This window comes from Spea bombifrons, chromosome 4, assembly GCF_027358695.1.
Source record: "Spea bombifrons isolate aSpeBom1 chromosome 4, aSpeBom1.2.pri, whole genome shotgun sequence".
Classification (NCBI taxonomy): Eukaryota; Metazoa; Chordata; class Amphibia; order Anura; family Pelobatidae; genus Spea; species Spea bombifrons.
The window spans coordinates 60030884-60050179 of NC_071090.1; the positions used below are offsets into that span (position 1 = coordinate 60030884).

At 38.0% G+C, this 19296-nt stretch overlaps 1 protein-coding gene across 2 annotated transcripts in view; it reads right to left on the bottom strand.

The window, feature by feature from the left end:
- Positions 1-5393: 5393 nt before the first annotated feature.
- Positions 5394-19296, bottom strand: part of SLC2A13 (solute carrier family 2 member 13) — a 56698-nt gene continuing 42795 nt past the window's right edge. The window contains exons 5-11 of one of the 2 annotated variants that reach the window (XM_053462742.1): positions 17659-17822; positions 15607-15727; positions 14059-14184; positions 12850-12968; positions 8542-8694; positions 6902-7055; positions 5394-5683 (exon numbers count right to left, since the gene is read on the bottom strand). In XM_053462742.1, the coding sequence (XP_053318717.1) occupies positions 5671-5683; positions 6902-7055; positions 8542-8694; positions 12850-12968; positions 14059-14184; positions 15607-15727; positions 17659-17822 (850 nt within the window). In that variant the 3' untranslated portion in view covers positions 5394-5670. Of the gene's footprint in view, positions 5684-6278; positions 7056-8541; positions 8695-12849; positions 12969-14058; positions 14185-15606; positions 15728-17658; positions 17823-19296 lie in introns of those variants that run through there. The other variant, XM_053462741.1, reaches the window with a different exon arrangement.

Consider the following 19296-nt stretch of genomic DNA (forward strand, 5'->3'; position numbering starts at 1 on the left):
CTAACAGCAGAGGGCAGCACAGACCACCTGATGAAATACTCAAGTGTGCAAATACAGTCTGGGCCAATAGGTTCTACAGTTTAGCTTTAGCTGTACTTTGTACAAATAATGAGTAGGAACATTTTCCCCAAAAGACATTTTAAACATGCTTCACATATTTTTTTTTACTTTATACCATTAGTTGTTTCAGAGCTATCCCAGCCATCAAATGGCTGCTAATTTGAGAACTATAGCTCAAATGAACTCTGCATACTATTAGTGATACATTTTCTTTTTTACTTTGCTAATGTCTCCATGAAGATACTACCAAAAACATGAAAAATACAAATAAAACAACTGATTATAACCAGCCCCTCTTCTATTGAATACAATAGGAATGTAATTCTCAACCTTCTAAGTTAAACAACACCCACAGACATGCAAATTGAGCAGGCATTTTCAGGTAGCATACTCAAGCATGTTGCCTGGTTCTGTTGAATTATTTTAAGGCATATGATAGCTAAGTCTCACTTAAATGGTTTTTTACATGCAAATCCATAGAAGGATTTATTTGGATTCCCTCTGTACATTCGCTTTCTTTCCCTGCTCTTCAGCTAGTTGGATTGCAAGAGATGTGCTTGGCTGAACAGAGTGGTGTTCATGGTCACTGCTAGCCAGCTCCATTGCTGGCTTGTGCAAATGTGATGTGATCTAAGGAGACCCCTGTATGCATCCACGGAAAGTACCTGTGTGGATTTTGGATTGAGTTCATCCATTTCTTGATTGGTCTGCGATTAGTTCTCTACACCGCAGAGAGACTTCCTTTCAAAAGGGAGAAGATTGATAGCTCCACTACACTACAAAAAAATATGCCAAGGTATTCTATTTTAAGTAAGCACTGAACACAAAAAAGTATTGTGGAAAAGGCTATAACAAGTGTTTTTTATATGCTCTGTACATAAATGATGTACTTATTACCTGAGATTGTACTAGAACATTATTGATGCTTAATTTGTGATTTGCATCTTTATATTTAGTATGCAACACTCAAACAGACGTACACAAAAATACTATGCAATGAAAATTTGTAATATACTTTTAAGTGTATTTTAGTAAGTTCTTTTGTAATTTGTGTTATATTAATTCCACTAAGCACACATAACAGTATTAAGCAGAAGGCTACTTTCTATATGCAGATGTGAAGAAGTCCTGCTTGAATGCACAATTATTGTTTCAGTCATACCATTGCCATATGTACAATACAAAACGAAAAAGAGTTGCTTGATAGTTAATAAAAATGTATACTACATATTTGTTTTGGATGAAGAAGCCAGCTTTTTTTTCTTCTGCAATTTATTTATTTTTTTAAAATTATTATTATTAATCGTTTTATATACCGCCATCATATTCCGTAGGGCTGTATGATTTTGCTGAGCCTTGCCATACACTAACATACATTTACACATCATTCTAACATCATACACGAACATGCTAACATTTCATGCTCACGAACCCCAACACATTACAGTAACACACACTAATATTCTACACTTATGTACACACATGCTAACATCATACACACACTCTAGGCTGACATACACACCCTTGCCAATGCCATACTGCAACAAACTACAAACACCATACACTGTGTGCACAATTATTAGTGCGTATTTTGACCATATAATTTAATGCATCTTTTCCAAATCCAAGCTTTATAAACTTGAATGCTTATTGGATTTAAGCCGATCAGATGTGTATTTGTGTAATGAGGGAGGGTGTGGCCAAAGGAGATGAACACCCCATGTCAATGTGTGCATAATTATTAGCTTCATTTTCTCTGGCAAAATGGGCAGAAAGATTTAGCTGACTTTGAAAGGCCAAAAATTGTAAAAAGTATTTTAGAGGGATGCAGCACTCTTGAAATTACTAAAATATTGGGGCGTGATCACAGAACCAAACGTTTTGTTGCAAATAGCCAACAGGGTCGCAAGAAACGTGTTGGGAATAAAATATGCAAATTAACTGCCAAATATTTCAGAAGAATCAAACATGAAGCTAACAGGAATCCATTATCCTCCAGTGCTGTCATATTCCAGAACTGCAACCTACCTGGAGTGTCCAGAAGTATAAGGTGTTCAGTGCTCAGAGACATTGCCATGGTATGGAAGGCTGAAACCCAACCACCACTGAACAAGACACAAGTTGAAACTGGGCCAAGAAATATCTGAAGACAGATTTTTCAATGGTTTTATGGACTGATGAGATGAGAGTGACTCTTGACAGTGCAGATAAATGGACCCATGGATGGATCAGTAACGGGCACAGAGCTCCACTTTGACTTGATGCCAGCAAGGTGGAGGAGGGGTACTGGTATGGGCTGGTATTATTAAATATGAGCTAGCTGGACCTTTTCGGGTTTAAGATGGACTCAAACCCAACTCCCAAACCTACTTCCAGTTTTTAGAAGACACTTTCTTCAAGCAGTGTGTCAGGGTCCACAACTCCGGGTCCGCCGAAGTGACTCACCTGAATCCCCGATGCCCGCGGCGCATCTCCATCTTCCTCCACCTCCGACAGTATGTCTGCCGCTAAGCGCGCGCCTTTATGCGTTCCCGAATGGAGACGCCGGGGTACGCGCACGGATGACGTAACGGCTGAGGGCGAGGCTTCCCCCAGGCGGCAAGTTTAAAAACTGAGCACTGAGATTAGCTCAGTGCTCAGTGATTGTTCCTCCATTCAAGCTCTAGTGCATTTTTGATTATTCCTTACTATTTCTGTGTACCAAACCCGGCTTGCCCTCGACTCTGCTGCTCTCTATATCCCGACCCTTGGCTACTTAACGGCGTTCCTGATATTTTTGGTTTCCTGACTCTGGCTTCGGATTTTGACCTCGCAGCTCACCATTTTCCCTGACCACAGCTTCGTTCCTGACTTCGGCTTATTCTCGCCTGCCCTATCTGCTGATTCCTGGGGTACGTACCTGCCTACCGGACTCTACCATTGTACCTGCCTTGCAGCCTTACACAGTGTCTGCATCTTTCTAGAGAACCATGATTTTTATGCAGGGCAATGCTGCATCGCATAAATCGCAGTACTCTTCCTCACCGGACCTAAACCCTATTGAGAACTTTAGGGCCCTTCTTAAACTGCAGATTTACTGAAGGAAAACTGTACACCTTTCTGAACAGCGTCTGGGAGGCTGTGGTTGCTGCTGCAGAAAAAGTTGATCAACAGATCAAGAAACTGACAGACTCCATGAATGGAAGGCTTATGACTGGTATTGAAAAAGAAGAGAGGCTATATTGGTCATTGATTTTTATGGAAATGTCGCAAATGTTTATTTGTATATTTTGAGTTGTTTGTTTAGTATTCTCACTTTAATTGATGAAAACAAACAAGTAAGATGGAAAAATTATTGTTTATTCATTTAGTTGCATAATAATTCTGCACACTAATAGTTGCCCAATAATTATGCATTATTTGCCTAAGGAAGCCAAAACCTCACTTATATTATACATATACACACACCGACTCACACTACAGCATACACATGCACACACTCGCCTTGTGGAGACCAGTTACGCTGCTGCTTTTCTGCCCTTGTGAATCCAGCACCCAATGCTTCCTGCGGGGGCGTGAGGCCAGTGCAATACGTGATGCCGGTGGGAGCCTCACGGCACCCGGTTCACAACGCTCCCGCAGGATAACCTAGGGTGCAGAATTCGTGATGGCAGCCCTGCAAAAGAAAAAAGTGGTTTCTAGTTGTCATGGCGACCTGTCGAGCCCTGGAATAAAAAATATGTTTAATACACTACATGTTAACAAAAATGTAAAGGGAGCTTCCAGCTCCCCATGTTTAAAAGTAAATATGATGGCTGAATTTATGTAAAAAAATTAAAAAAGTTATTTTAAAAGGCATACTTTTTAGTGTTCACTACAGTGAGCTAAAAGTGACTAAAGTTAATTTATTTTACTCAGTTCTAAAGGTATGGATGACAGGAATATAGAGCATATAGAGAGCAAATGTGTTTAAGCACAAACCCTTTAAATATTTATCTGCCAGGATCCAAGGAGATAACATCTGTATGTATATAAAGATGAGATGGCACTTAGTAATTTGTGCTTCTTTATCGAATAGGAGATCTTCATTTCACACATCTATTAACTAAAATAAAACTGTCCAACTACAGCAAAGCATTATAGGAACTTTGTTTTCTTTATTAACCAATTTATTAAATAAATTGAATATAGTTCAAACACCATTGACACTTTTATACAAAACACCACGGTGCTGATTAGCACATCGTATAAAACTTTTCTAGGTGAAACAGAAGCAAAAGAATATACCCTTTACTCTGACATTGGTTTGAGATAATTTACCTTGCAGAACAAGAACAACTGTATTTGTTAACAACTTACAGTAAGCCAGACTTTACTTTGCTGACATTTGAACACTGCCACAACCTATTTCACTTAATTATGTTCACAATACTGTACACAAGGCTATTAAGATTATGAAACCATGTATTACATGAAGGTTTAACTCATCTTAAAAAGGAAATTTGAGAGGTTGCAGCTACATTTTAAAGGGTACCCGCAATAGTACAAATGTTTCCCAACAGAACACAATGGAAATTCTCTGCTTCTGGCCTGGTGCTTGAATAATCAGCTCCATTTTCTTCTCAGTTTAAATCAACAAAAATACAAACATTCAAAGAAGGTCAAAAATACATTGGTCCTTGGTTTTGTACACTATAGGTTACATCAGCATTTTCTTTCAGATACAAATACATTCAAGACTACATTGGGAGGATACTGGGCAATGGTGAGTTTAAACACTTTGCTTTACGAGGGTCAAATATCTGAATTTCTCCTGAAACGTGGCCTGTATAATGGACAGCTAAATCAGTGAGAGTTCTTCAGTTAACTCCCAGATTAAACTAAAGTGTTATGCAGCTATCTCAGCCCTTACAGCAATTGAAACTAACCGGGTTTAGCCCTTCCTAATGCACTGGGAAGCCAAGCTACGGCTTAATGAATATCCACTGAAGACTGTACCACACAACATGTCTTAAAATACTATAAGGGACAACATGAAATCTTTATTATCGGCAATCTTTAAAAGTAACTCAAGGTTACAGTCGAATCACTTAAACAGTTCCTAAATTATTTATAACAATATATGTAACAAGCATTCTTTTATATTTGGCACAGTTGATTAGACTCACACCTAATTTATACAAAGATCTCTAGAAAATAATTGTAATTTCTGCACTGATAAACATTGTTTAATACCATGATACAGTTTCTATTTACAGAGGCGTTCCCAGCCCTTGTTAACATTGTTGAATTTTTGGACTTGCTTAAATTAGCAAGGGTATTGGTTAATTTGGCTGGAGTTTGTTTTATTTTTTTTAGATATACTTAAACACCCAAGGTCCATAGATGTAATCTGTACAAATATGGATTGGTAATTTAAAAAGAACATTTGGCTAAAATATTGATTAAAGAAAACTGCAGTTATATAAACTTGTTTAAAGAATCATATGGCATACATTGATATGTCCTGTGCTCAGGAGTAGTAACCTGATATTATGAAGCAGACAGACTTTTAGAAAGAATTGCATATTAAACATGACTTTTTCAGAACTTAACTAATTCCCAACACATGAGTGATATGTCAAAAGCCGTTTAAATGAGTTTCCTGCAAAACATAAAAATAAAAATAATAAATGGATAGTGCTGTAATGTTAATGGAAGAATATTAAATGTTTTTCTTTACTTCACCAAGGCAAGAAGTGTATACAAAATCAAAAGCTGTAGAAAGTTTAATATATATATATCTATATATATATCGTTACATTAAGCTACAATGCATTTCCCAAATAAAGTTGCAATACTGTGATCTGCCTTTTTGATAATCATATTTCTTTAAGATTAAAGCGTGTGAAAATGAGAAATAATGTATTAATTTGAAGGAATAACTTATTTTTTTTAAATGTTTTAACGGGAAGGAATTTAAAGGGAAGGAATATTTTCTCTTAGATAACAATATGCAGCCTGTTGGTATGTAATATACATCTGTGAGCTGTGGTACAAGCTACTAATATACAATCCTACTTTCTCAAATTAAAAAGTATTTCAGTTTTGTATTTTAAAAAATTAAATAAAAATAAATACTCTACAGGTAAACATAGTAACAAAACTGAAAAATATTTGTGCTTTCATATGTTTGCTTTTCAGCTTGAATGTTGGAAACGTAATTTAGTATAGAAAAAAAATCTATTTTTATATAGGAATGTTAAGGTTATTTTTCCTAACAAAATGTAAACCATAAAATAACACAATGAAAACTTCCCTGGATACATTGTTTATGTAAAAATTGTCACAACTATTTAAAAAGAAATTGTGCAAGTTTTTTTTGTACCATTTATGATTTTGATCATATGCACATTATTGTAAATATTAAAGTAATTTCCACCCATTCATAAAGGAAGACTATAACTGGCTATTTGCAGAATTAAATTGGGACGCTGGCATTACTTGCAAGCTACAAACAGTTTAAAACCGTAAAAAGTTGGAAAGAGGTATAAGAAAATATGCATGGCTTCATACAAAGCACAATTTGGAGATTGTCCTAATACCAAAACACATTTTGTAGAACAAAATAGGTTTTAATTTTTATACACTTATTTTGCAGTTAAGCTGTTGAAATCATCCTTCTGAATTAATTAATATTAAGTAAGTTCTATGAAATATACAGAGAACCAGACCAGAAGCAGGACTGTGAGGTCACCTGTAGCTGCCCAGAAGGCTTTTAAAAGATTAGCATGCATCTGCAGAGGAAAATTATTCCACATCAGAAGCATCATTGTCAGAAAGATGATAATTACTTCCCTTAACGCGAATATATTCTATATACCTCCCCTCATCGGAATCGGAGGCACCACATGTACATAGCCTGTTTTCAAATAAAGATTCAATTTCCTCTAGTCTCTTCCCTTTAGTCTCTGGTAAGCAGCCATAAATAAATATGAGTCCAACAGATGCAAATCCTGCGTACAGGAAGAAGACGCCTGTAAAGTGAAGTATAAAGATTACAGATTAACATCATTTAGTGTTCAAATTTGAAGTCATATTTTAATTTTACAAACTAGATGGGCTAAAAGGCTAACATTATAGATCTACATATCCCTTAGGATATCCCTTAGGCTTTTTGGCCTATATATATCTGTATATATATATGTCTGTTATTTGAGCCTTTGTCTGCATCATATCCTATGATATACTACTTTTTATTTAGTATAGGTTTACTATATATATATAATAAGGAGCCTCAGTAACAGTTTACTCTAGTATTTTTAAGTATATGTACACTAACTTATTATAAATATGGAGTCTGTAACTTCTGCAGTTACAGTTCATTATAATACCAGTGTTTACATCATATGGGTATATTATACTGCTCATTATACTTACATGACTGAGGACTCTGAAGTGGTACACCTCAGTTAGGCTAGGTTTCCACTTGGGTTTTTGTCCTGCGTTATTTTCTTGATGAAAAACGCCAGTAAAAACGCCAAGAAAACTGCCACTGCATTTACCTGCGTTTTGGCGTTTTTTCTGGCGTTTTAGCCTTTCTGTGGAAATTGCTTTTTTTTCCAGCCTTTACACGTTAGAATTGTCACCCAGCTAAAAGGGATTAGGATAAATGGCAAGTATCTGCCCCCTCCTGATGTCATTTCCTTGGTAGAGTTCTACTTAAACACGCCCCGGCAGACCTTTTTGTCTCTTTTCTGTGGTTTGTAAGGCATGCTTTATTCCGAATGTCTGCTCCTCTAGGAAGATTGGCCCCAAATGATGGTGCAAATGGTTTGCTGTTGCTTTTGGCACGCAGGATCCAGTTGGGTATGTTTGTTTGTAATGGCATGTTTGTTCCAAATGGTGTAAAATTCAATATGAACTTTGTTTTATGTGAAACTGTTTGTTTCCAGCCTATTTCTCGTAGGACACACAGATACTGGGTCCATCCTCTGCATTGTAACTGTGGAAAAAAACGCCATAAAAAACGCCAAGGCAAAACCCACATGGCTTTTTCATTACGTTTTTCTCTCCCATAGACTTCTATTGGAGAAAAACGCCAATATTTCCTTGCAAAAAACGCCAGTGTCAACATGCTGCGATTTTGAAAAACTGCCACAGAGCCCAAAAAAGCAGAAAAACGCCAAAGAGGACTGAAAAAACGCCAAACAGAAAAACGCCAAGTGGATATGGCATTGTGCGATTTCCTATTGAAGAACAGCTAACATCTGGCTGCAGCGTTTTTTCACTAATAAAACGCCGTGTGGCTGAATTGGCGTTATTATGGGCGTTTTCGAAAAAAAAAAACCCAAGTGGAAACCTAGCCTTACTCTGCTTGCAGCCTGTCTACATTTTAGTCATGAATTTGACTGGCAGCAGATTGCTTAAATTCATATTCATATAAGCTATATTGTAAGATTACTGTCCTACAACCATATCTGTGACATATGTGCAAAAGATATTAAAATAACATTATCGTACCATAGTAAGTAAGGTATTCTGCTGTATGCAAAAATGTTAATGAAATGAGTACATTAAAAATCCAGTTTACGCCAGAAGAACATGCATTTCCAGTACTTCTTGCCCAGAGTGGGTATATCTCAGAATTGACAGTCCATGGCATTGGTCCCATTCCTATAAAAGTAACACAAATATTGAATATCATTGTTTTATATAATTAAGCAAAAAACTATAGTTTCACTCAAATACCTATTACTTAAGAGATACTGAGCTCCTGGGCTGTGTCCTTTTGCTTTATGGCTGTGATCAGTGGCGTCGCTACATGGGGGGCAAGGGGGGCAATTGCCCCCCCCTAGGTTAATCCTTGCCCCCCCTGTTGCCCCCCTGCCGAATTTGGAATAAAGTCACAATGCGAGGGCAACCGATCTTACGCGGGCCGCAACCTCGATCCCTGCTACTTACCTGTGGGAGGGTCTTTTGTACTGCATAGAGGAAGCGGAACCTAGCAGAGTTCACGTGACATCACATGACTCTGCTCCAGTCCTGCTTCCTCTGTGCAGTACCAGAGAACGCAGAGGGAGGCTGCGCCCTCTGCTGAAGTCTGTGAGCGGCATTGAGGAGCTGCAGTGCAGGTAAGGGGGTGGGAAGGGTGTTTGAATGAGTATGCGTGATTGAGGGAATTAATCTATTAATGAATGAGTATATGAATTAATGTGTGTGTGTGATAGCATGGATGTGTAAGTGCTGGAACCTAGGCATGATGGGACTGTGATTGCTGTTAGCAATCACACTCCTATCATGCCAAGTCAGCCAGTACATGCTGAAACCTAGCTAGCTGCCCCCCCTTGTGTATTGATGCTGCCAGCAGTATGGGGTCTGCACATCACTTACAGCCACCCTGTACTGGCTGACTTGGCATGATAGGAGTGTGATTGCTAAAAGCAATCACAGTACCATCATGCCTAGGTTCCAGCATTTACTGGTTGGATGTATAAGTGCTGGAACCTAGGCATGATGGGACTTTGATTGCTGTTAGCAATCACACTCCTATCATGCCAAGTCAGCCAGTACATGCTGAAACCTAGCTAGCTGCCCCCCTTGCATATTGATGCTGCCAGCAATATGGGGTCTACACATCACTTACAGACACCCTGTACCCGCATGTACTGGCTGACCTGGCATTATAGGAGTGTGATTACTAACAGCCATCACAGCACAGTCCCATCACGCCTAGGTACCAGCATTTACTGGTTGCCTGGGTATGATAGGAGTGTGATTGCTGTGTGGGCAGTGTGGACGCCAGGGCTGGCTTTGGGGTGTGCAATCTGTGATCTATGCCTGTAATTTAGGGGGTTTTAAATATACCTTTTAATGACTTGTTTTTATGTGAATTCCAATTGATCTATGCCTGCAATGCTGTTTCCATGTATTTATTTGATCTATACCTGCAATGCTATGTTTCATATACTATTATATACCTGCAAATACAGGATGTGTATGTCTGATTCTGTTTATTTGATATATACCTTCAGTGCTGAGATCACAAGTGAATTTCAGTTGATCTATACATGCAAAGCTTGGTTTGTGTGTTAATCTATACCTGCTATCAGCAACTGGGGCTAATATTAATATATATGGGCAGCAGGGGCATCAATACACAAGGGGCAAAAACACTAAGGGGGGTATAAACGACAATGCAGTGTGAAAAATCCATCCTGATTTAGACGTCTGTGACGTAGATTGTGTCCTGCTGTTTGTGTAGCAGAGCCTGTCCTCGGGTGTGTGTGTATAGGTGTTGGTGTGGCAGAGCCTGTCCTGGTGTGTTTTCGGGTGTTGGTGTGGCAGAGCCTGTCCTGGTGTGTGTGTCTGGGTGTCGGTGTGACAGAGCCTGTGTTGGTGTGTGTGTTTGGTCATCTGTTTCCTGGCACTTAATTTACAGTAGGAATTATTTAATTTATACTTATCCAGAGATAAAATGCCCTCCTGACGTTGTAGTGACAAAACGTTCAAGGCCCTGAAATCATTTAGTGGAAAAGTTATTTATTGTGTTATAATATTTATTTCAAGGATTAGTCGCACTCAATTGTGGCTTCAGGCTTCCCATGTTGAATGTATTATTTTAGCCCAATAACAAAAGTATAATTCCATAGCACATTACTTTTGGAAATTATGAATGCCCCAGTTTGACTGTGGTATCTTGTGTGCCCCCCCTATATATTGTTTCTAGAGTCGCCACTGGCTGTGATTAATAGCATAGGTCTGATGGGAATGCAGAAACCCAACAAAAGAAGCATCCCAGGATCAGCATTGGACAGCTGCAGTAGCGTACCTAGCGGGGGGCGGGCGGTCCGCACCGGGTGCCGCTCATCAGGGGGTGCCAACTTGCCGGCACCCGGCACCCCTCCAGAGACAGACAGTAATGTCCGCCGCTGGAGGAGAAGGCTCGCAAGGGAGCGGTATCGGAGGTCTTTAACAGACCTCCGGCTCCCTTGAGTGATTTTAAGCCGGTTCAAGGATCTCCCTTGAACCCGGCTTAAAATCACTCAAGGGAGTCGGAGGTCTGTTAAAGACCTCCGATTCCGCTCCCTTGCGACCCGCGCGGCAACAGCTGTTGTGCGCCAGGGTTTGTTGTCAGATCCCGGCGCACAGAAACTGAAGCCGCGCCCACCGCTGTCCGTGCCCTCTGACCCGGAAGAAGACAGAAGAACTGAAGAAGAGGAGCGAAGAGCAGGAAAAGGAGCTGTAAGGAGAAAAGAGGAAAGGTAGGAAAGCATACAGTGAGAGTGGATTGGTGTATGTGTGTGGATTGGTATGTGTGTGGATTGTGTATATGTGTGGATTGGTATGTGTGTGGATTAGTATATGTGTGGATTGGTGTATGTGTGTGGATTGGTGTATGTGTGTGGATTGGTATGTGTGTGGATTGTGTATGTGTGTGGATTGTGTATGTGTGTGGATTGTGTATATGTGTGGATTGTGTATATGTGTGGATTGGTATGTGTGTGGATTGGTATATGTGTGGATTGGTATGTGTGTGTGGATTGGTATGTGTGTGTGGATTGGTATGTATGTGTGGATTGGTATGTATGTGTGGATTGGTATGTTTGTGTGGATTAGTATATGTGTGTGGATTATTGTGTGTGTGGATTGGTATGTGTGTGGATTGGTATGTGTTTGTGGATTGGTATGTGTTTGTGGATTGGTATATACGTGTGGATTGGTATATAAGTGTGGATTGGTATATACGTGTGGATTGGTATATATATGTGAGGATTGGTATACGTGTGGATTGGTAAGTGTGTGAGAGTGATGGGTGTTATGCTGTACCATTTCCAATGTATTTTTCATTATATAATTATGCTCTAAAGTACATCATAACTCCCATCACTCTATACTGTTCCATACAGTGGCAGAGCTGGGAGACAGAGGCCTTGCACCCCCACCGCAGGACTCCTGAAAGGTAAGTGAACTTCAAAGAGGGAGAGGGTAGATAGTTAGGAGGGGTAGATAGGGAGAAGGGAGTGAGAAGGGGTAGATAGGGCAAAAGGGAGCGAGAAGGGGTAGATAGGGCAATCATACTCCTATCATGCCAAGTCTGCGAGTGCCTCCTGGAATCTGGGTATGCCTAGGCATGATAGGAATGTGATTTAATTGTTTTGTCCTATTTTGGTGTGTTACTTACTTTAAATAAAAAAAATTTCGGCCAGGTAGTTTTAAAGTGTGGGTGGGGGGGGTGCCACATACAGGATCCGCCCCGGGTGCCAAATACTCTAGGTACGCCCCTGGACAGCTGCATACAATAAAAGTTAAACTGGCTGTTAAGCCAATCACCATTGAACAACATGTAGAGGACAGGCGCTTTCCCAATTGGTCACCGTTCCCCTTTTTTTTTTTTTTTTTTTTTTTTTTTTTTTATAGGTACACTCAGTACTGGTAATTTTTCCCACCCAATAAAGTTGACACGTCACTGCAAATTATCTATATTGCTTCTGCCTGGGAGCTTTGAAGGACTAATTCTGAAGGACCTGTGAAGGATATCAACATGACTGCCAGGGATGACTCCCAGCTATCCCCTGGCTTCAGTGACAATTGTAAACTGGCTACAGATCCTCCTATACCCTGTCTATAAAGGAAATATATATTAGAATCCCACCAAACATCTGCAGCCATGTTAAATTTGTGCTAAAACATTTATTACCCATAAATCACTATTTAGTGGTGCTTTGGGACTAAAAGTGAAAAATGTTTTAAAGGATTTGCTGGCTGTCAATTTGATTGTGGTAAAATGCCATTAATAAGACAAATTATAGTTCACTACTAGAGTCTTACCTGGTGCAAAGAAAACCAAATACAGAATAAGACCAACAAGTGCAGTCCAGGAATAAGAGGTAGGGCAATAGTTATAAGCCCAAAATAAACCTTTTGATTTGGATGTTTCATTTGCGCAACTGAAAGAAAAAAAAATACGCTTACATTTTATAAAATGGATTAGGAAGGTCATATTGCCCACCCGCAATAAATCCATGCTAATACAGAAACACCAATTATTGTACCAAAATATATAAAAACAATGTGCAGGCTAAGAAAAATCACTACATCCAATAAATAATATAAATACGATAATCAAACATCCCAGCCCTTTTTGTAGCTTCACCAAAGATTTGAGAGGTCAGCATAACTCTCATGGAGAAATTTGACATGTATATTTGACAAAGCACCCATAAGCACACAGTCATTTCATGTCAACTGAGACATGTCACCATTTGCAGGGAAAAGTGGCTATTATGTGCCATCAAAGGTTTTAGAATACTATAGAAATCAAAATAATTTCAGATTTATTAAAATTAAGTATATTTCTGGTATTTGCAGCTGATAACCTGTTAAGAAAAAAATCTGACTTTGTTGCTAAATATATAATACCTGGGTGTTACCAAGAATAATTTGTGTAAAGCATTTAAAGATTTAAAGGTGAAACCAAATATCAACATTCTGCATAATATTAAATGCTAATATCTATGCTGCAAAGCTTTTAAATGCATTTTTTTTTTTGTGTTGGTGTCCCTTTGTAGTCCTCTGTAAGCCTTATCGAACACAAATAGGACACAAATCATACTTGATTAATGTAGTACCGTGAACCTAAACATTTCTTGGATTTTGCTAATGTCCCTAATTGGGGAAAAAAGCACTTAAATTTGTTAAGCTAAGGGGTAAATGCATTATTTATGAATTTCAGCTGTGGCAATTGGTGGGACCTTCAAGGTGGGAGTTCCTGCCAAATTGAGTACTTATGGGACCTCCTGGTTGTTCTCTTGTGTTTTAATTCTGAACATATATGGGAGGCACCACCTAAGTGTTTCTATATGTATTATACATCAGGAGGCTTTTAAAACACTATAAATGGCTTATCTCCCTTTCACTAATAAAGAAGTGACCATGATGCTAAACTAAAGTATAGAATGAGTCACTTCAAATTAAAACCATACATTTTAGTATGTGTAGCCAAGGTAAAAAAAACCTGTCAAACAGACAAAAATTTACCTGCCCCAGGCCGATTTTGCAGTAGTTCCAGAATCTACAGGGATGCAGGATGATTCAACAAGATTCGAGCCATTCATTGTGTAACAAAAACCACAATCGGGGTCTAACATACATCCATTGCAATAGCTGGGGGAAAAAAGGATGCAAAAACAGAATCATTCACAGTAACAATGAATAAAAACACTTTTGAGAGTAAAAGTTAGCCATTTATATCCTTAGCTGTTGTAGGTGGAAATTCTTAACAACATAGCTGAATTGAAAATAGAAAAACAAAGCAATTTACATATTTATCAGGATTTTAATCGCTTGTGCACTGTAAGGTATTGGTTATTGTCAGGGCTGGTGTAAGGATTTTTGCCACTCTAGGCAAAACATAATTTTGCCGCCCCCTGGCTCCACCCCCACAAGCCCCCCCCACCATCTGGCTGACTCGCTCCCACTCCTCCCCATAGTGACCGCGAGCCGCGGCTGCGCTTACTGATTGACCGCGGTTATTGTCAAACTGTGCTTTAGCTTATATCTGGTATTAAATCCACTATCAGATGCTGAATGTGATTCTAAGAAATACAACAGATCTTTAAACTACTGTAAAATAAAAAACAAAGACAGATTTAAAAAAAAAGATGAGAAAAGCAAAATAGTACAAATGGGTGACTGTCCGAAAGACAAAAAAAAGCTGTACCTTGGCTTTGTTTAGTTTACACTGAACAAAGACAAACTGAAACAAGAGGTTAAAATATATAATTTTCCAAAGTATTGTGTTGTCTCCTTTTAAAACGTGTTAGCATTGCCATAGAAAAATCAACTCATTGTGGTGTTTGAGTAGGGAAAGTCAGCCCAAAGATCACGACAGACAACTGTGGCAGCCTCCATGACTGCACACCAGGGTTTTGTTAGTGCTAATCTACATTACACTATACAGCCCTGTACTTGATGCTCAATGAGAAAACTATTTGTTGTGTGAGACTTTTCCTTTAAGGCCACACGTACAAGCTTTCAAGCTAGAGAATGAGAAACAAGTAACGCACAAGTTGTGAAACAGTTGTGATAACCAGCTTGATTGTCCATGGCTGGTATAAAGAAAAATGGTATCAATGGAGGACAGAATAAGTTACAGTTTAATAAGTAGCATTGATTAAGGAGCTCAAGGTTATTCCTGAGGAACTTGTTAACATGACACCCTTTCCTGATTGTGATGCTATATCTAATAGCCCAATATAACTCATAAGAATGATATTTATGCTCAACAACCAAAGCTATGCATCTCACCAAATCCCATGTGCACTACATATACATGGTATATTTTATTAAAGATGGCTGCCCTACCTTGTGTTCTATCTTTTGCCAGGGATGGGTAACTCATGGAAGGAAGTTAATATAAAAACTGTATTCAAACTCAATTGGTACATTTTATACAAAAAAGGACAAAATGAAATTAAAACAAGCACCTGTTACTTTAAAAAAGAGGTTTATTTATAGCGTAGAACAAGTAACATACATCTAAACATTTAATTGAACAATACTAAAAAAAAAAACCAAATATTTCACCTGTACTTTGAGCAAGTAGAATTTGAAGTTGAGGGATCACTTGGTGTAAATGTGACTGGTGGAGAGACCCGAGCAGATAAGAAAAATCCCAAACCCAGGACACTAAGGGCCAATACTGTACCTGTGGGGAAAAAAATTTAAACATACAGTGAATAAAATTCACTGTAAATAAATTGTTTACCTTATAAAACCGTTGTTCAACAGGGACTTGTTCCTCCAACTAATTAAAAGAATATTTTTATAATTCTTTAAGGACAATGACAGTAATTCCTTAATGTGTATTAAGGTCTCCAGTAAAGGTACGTAGGAATAAAATGCCAACGGCAATTGGACTGAAAGAAAAACATTCTAACCCATTTAAGCTTTGAAAATAAAGTGCCCTTGTAACAGTGTTGTACACACAGTATGAGGAGAGAAAATGTTTGTGCCCTCAAGTGTAAAATGGTGTAAGTGAGTCCTTATTCTTAAGTGGATAAATCCTATGGTTTGCCATTACTATGTGCACTAAACTTAACTAACTTCAGACAGTTGTATTCATGTATTCATCCTCAGACAACCAAGGATATGGCAGGTGCAAAATATTGAAATTCATTTTCTATCTTTACTACACTAAATTAGAAGACCCAGGATTCAAAGGACTTTTATGCTTTTTTAAAATTATTTTGAACCATCTTATTTTGCTTAATTTCAATTTTATATGACTGGAGGAAAGGAGATTTAGTGTAAGGCAAAGGAAAGGGTTTTTTTTTTGGTTTTTTTTTTACAGTAGGGACTATAAGGATGTGGAATTCTCTGACTGCATTAGAATACATCACACCTGTGTTCCAACGGCATATTGTGTGCCAAGCAGAAAATGTCCTTATTTTCCTGGTAAACAGCTGTGACCCCAAACTTTACGATACTGCATGTTAGATGTCACTATTGATTTTGCATTTTCTCCCATGAGGTTTCTTCTCATCCATATTAAGAAGTCCTTAAACTCTGTGAGCACTATATATATATATATATATATATATATATTCCAGATAAGAACTGTTCGGCCCATTTAATCTGCCCATTTTTCCTGATGTAGAGATTTAGACCTTAATCAATCGATTGTTTTAGATTCAGAATCACATGCATATTTAAATACCCTTATTGTATTAGCTTCTACCACTTCTGATAGGAGGCTGGTTCATTTATTAACCCCCCTCCCCAATAAACTAAAATTTCCTCTAACGGAGGAAAGTGTTCCTACTAAAATCAACGTAAGCGTTTCATAGGTTTCATAAAAAATATTACTCTTGGACCAAGCAGGTTTTGTCCTTTTGTTCCATGCACCAACACCAAACTGCATTATTGATTTACTGATTTAATGTCTTTATAGATGGAAGCACTATTCCTCATTGATCTACTTTGGTCAGAGGGTCCCCCCCGAGCCACTATACTGTTGTACTGTTACTGAAGCTGCTTTCCTCCACCGTGGACTGACATTTATTGCCACTGAATGTCTGCTTGGGGCAGCCAATTAGTGGAAGTTAGGTCCACCCAATGATTGGGTGATTATATAATTTAGTCATTTGGGTGATTATATCATGTGCAGGGAGATATACATCTCTTGCATGCAAAATAGCTGAGGAGTAGACGAAAGGGCAAATGCATAGAAGTATTCTCAAGATTGTAAGCTTGTGAGCAGGGCTCTCTCCAACTAATGTATCGGTTTGTCTTAGTCTGAATCCTTGTCTTGTCATATCCCTTGAATATATGTATTGTATTAAGCGCTGCGGAAACTGTTGGCGCTATATAAATAAAAAATAATAATAATAATATGCACAGAAACATTTAAACATTTGAATGAAATGGCAGCTGCATTGTCTAACCACGATTTTAAGACATAATGATTTGTCTTACTGTGACAGTTAGAGGCATATTGTGGTCCAGCAGTTCTTGTCTCACATTTCAACATATCTTTACCAACAATTGTCAGTAAATGATTTTTTTATTTGATCTAAAATAGTAGGATTGCCTTTAATGAAGCCAGTTAAAACTACATGTACATTTAGATTTGCATACCTGTTAAACTTCCAAGAGTAAGCTTCCTTCTGCCAAGTTTTTCTACGAGCCAGACACCCAAGAGGGTAAAAGAGAAATTAGTAAATGCCGTTACTGCAGCAAGCCAAATAGCAAGACTGTCATCAGTGACTCCAGACATTTGGAATATAGTAGCACTGTAGTACCTGAAATACGCAAAAAAACATTATTACTCTATAATGCATTTTAGGAGGTTATTAGGAACCTAAGAAAATTACATAAACAATACTTGATACTTTGAGTGGGGCTGTTCCACCTACTCTGCTGAATTTTTACACTCCTGTAACTAAAAGGCAGCATTGGAAACGATCCTAGTGCTGTTGAATGCCCAGACGTTTCCAAGAAATAACTGAATATCAAATTGCTGTATTCTGTGTGCATATTTTTGCTGGGAATACTTGTCATGAAGTCACAAAGCAGATCCAATCTGAAAAAGCTTAAAAGGTTTTTTTATTTTTAAACCTGTAGAGCGAAGAATAAAATGACTGACCAAATACGGTTTATCTGTTTAGCATACTACACTACAATTACTGTTAATTAAGCGGAACAAGCGTTTCAATAAATATATTGGTAAATTTCTATCAAGACGCATGGAGCATTTAGAGTTGTACATATTTAGTACTCTGCTATTCATAGGTTTTATCAAGCAGACTTTCATTTTTTGAAGTTATATTTACAAGACAAGACCTACAAGTGGCAGTAGTGCCTCTCTCACATTCCATCCTAAAGTTCAATACCCAGTTAAAGCTCAACATTTTGGCATTTTAAGATTTCAAGCGCTTTACATTTACTGAATTGGTTTGCATATCTGCAATTTCTATAAAACTATTATTTTATTTTTTTGCCTGTTATTAAACCAGAATTACGTAATGTGTGCAAGACCTAAGGCCAGCATAAAATCCGTTTGGAAAGGCCAGCCACATTGTGCAGACAAAACATCCATGTTATAATTATGGCTGGCTTAAAATCCGTTAATTAGAAAAACTGAAAACGCTGGTTGATTGCAATTTCCAAAAAGCTTATGCAGTAAAAGCTTACGCCAGACTTAAAAACAATATAATGTTATTGTGTTCACTGTATTCTTTGATTCAAAATAAAACGAACAGTAATAAAAGGAAATTCAGCTGACAAAATACATAAATGCTAAAGTAAAGAGTCTAAGCGCATTCATCTGTTATAGTTTTGTTTGAAGAAAAACATAATACTAGTTAGTATCACATGCAGCGGACTGGAATTACTGCTGGGTGATTGTCAGAGTTGCCAAGATATTAGGAGCAGTAGGTTCTGCATGGTACCATCTGCCTTTCCGAATATGGTGGCAAAAGAAAGTTGGGTATCTGCTCTATACTAATAACTTATAGCTTGCCAGCTAACATTAGGACTTCATTTAAGGCCAGTATGTACCTCCATATTAATCCATTGGCACTTCCAGTACTTCTGATCTTTTCGTACACTGGGGAAGAATAGCACAGTCTTGGTTGCAAAATACGGTGGGTGATCAAAAGTGCTGTAAGCGAAGCACTTTTTAAATTTATTTTCTTTTTTAAATAAATTAAAATACTACTGGTTATTGAATGGATACTTCAGCCATCATATGCACTTTTAATGTATTTGATAGCT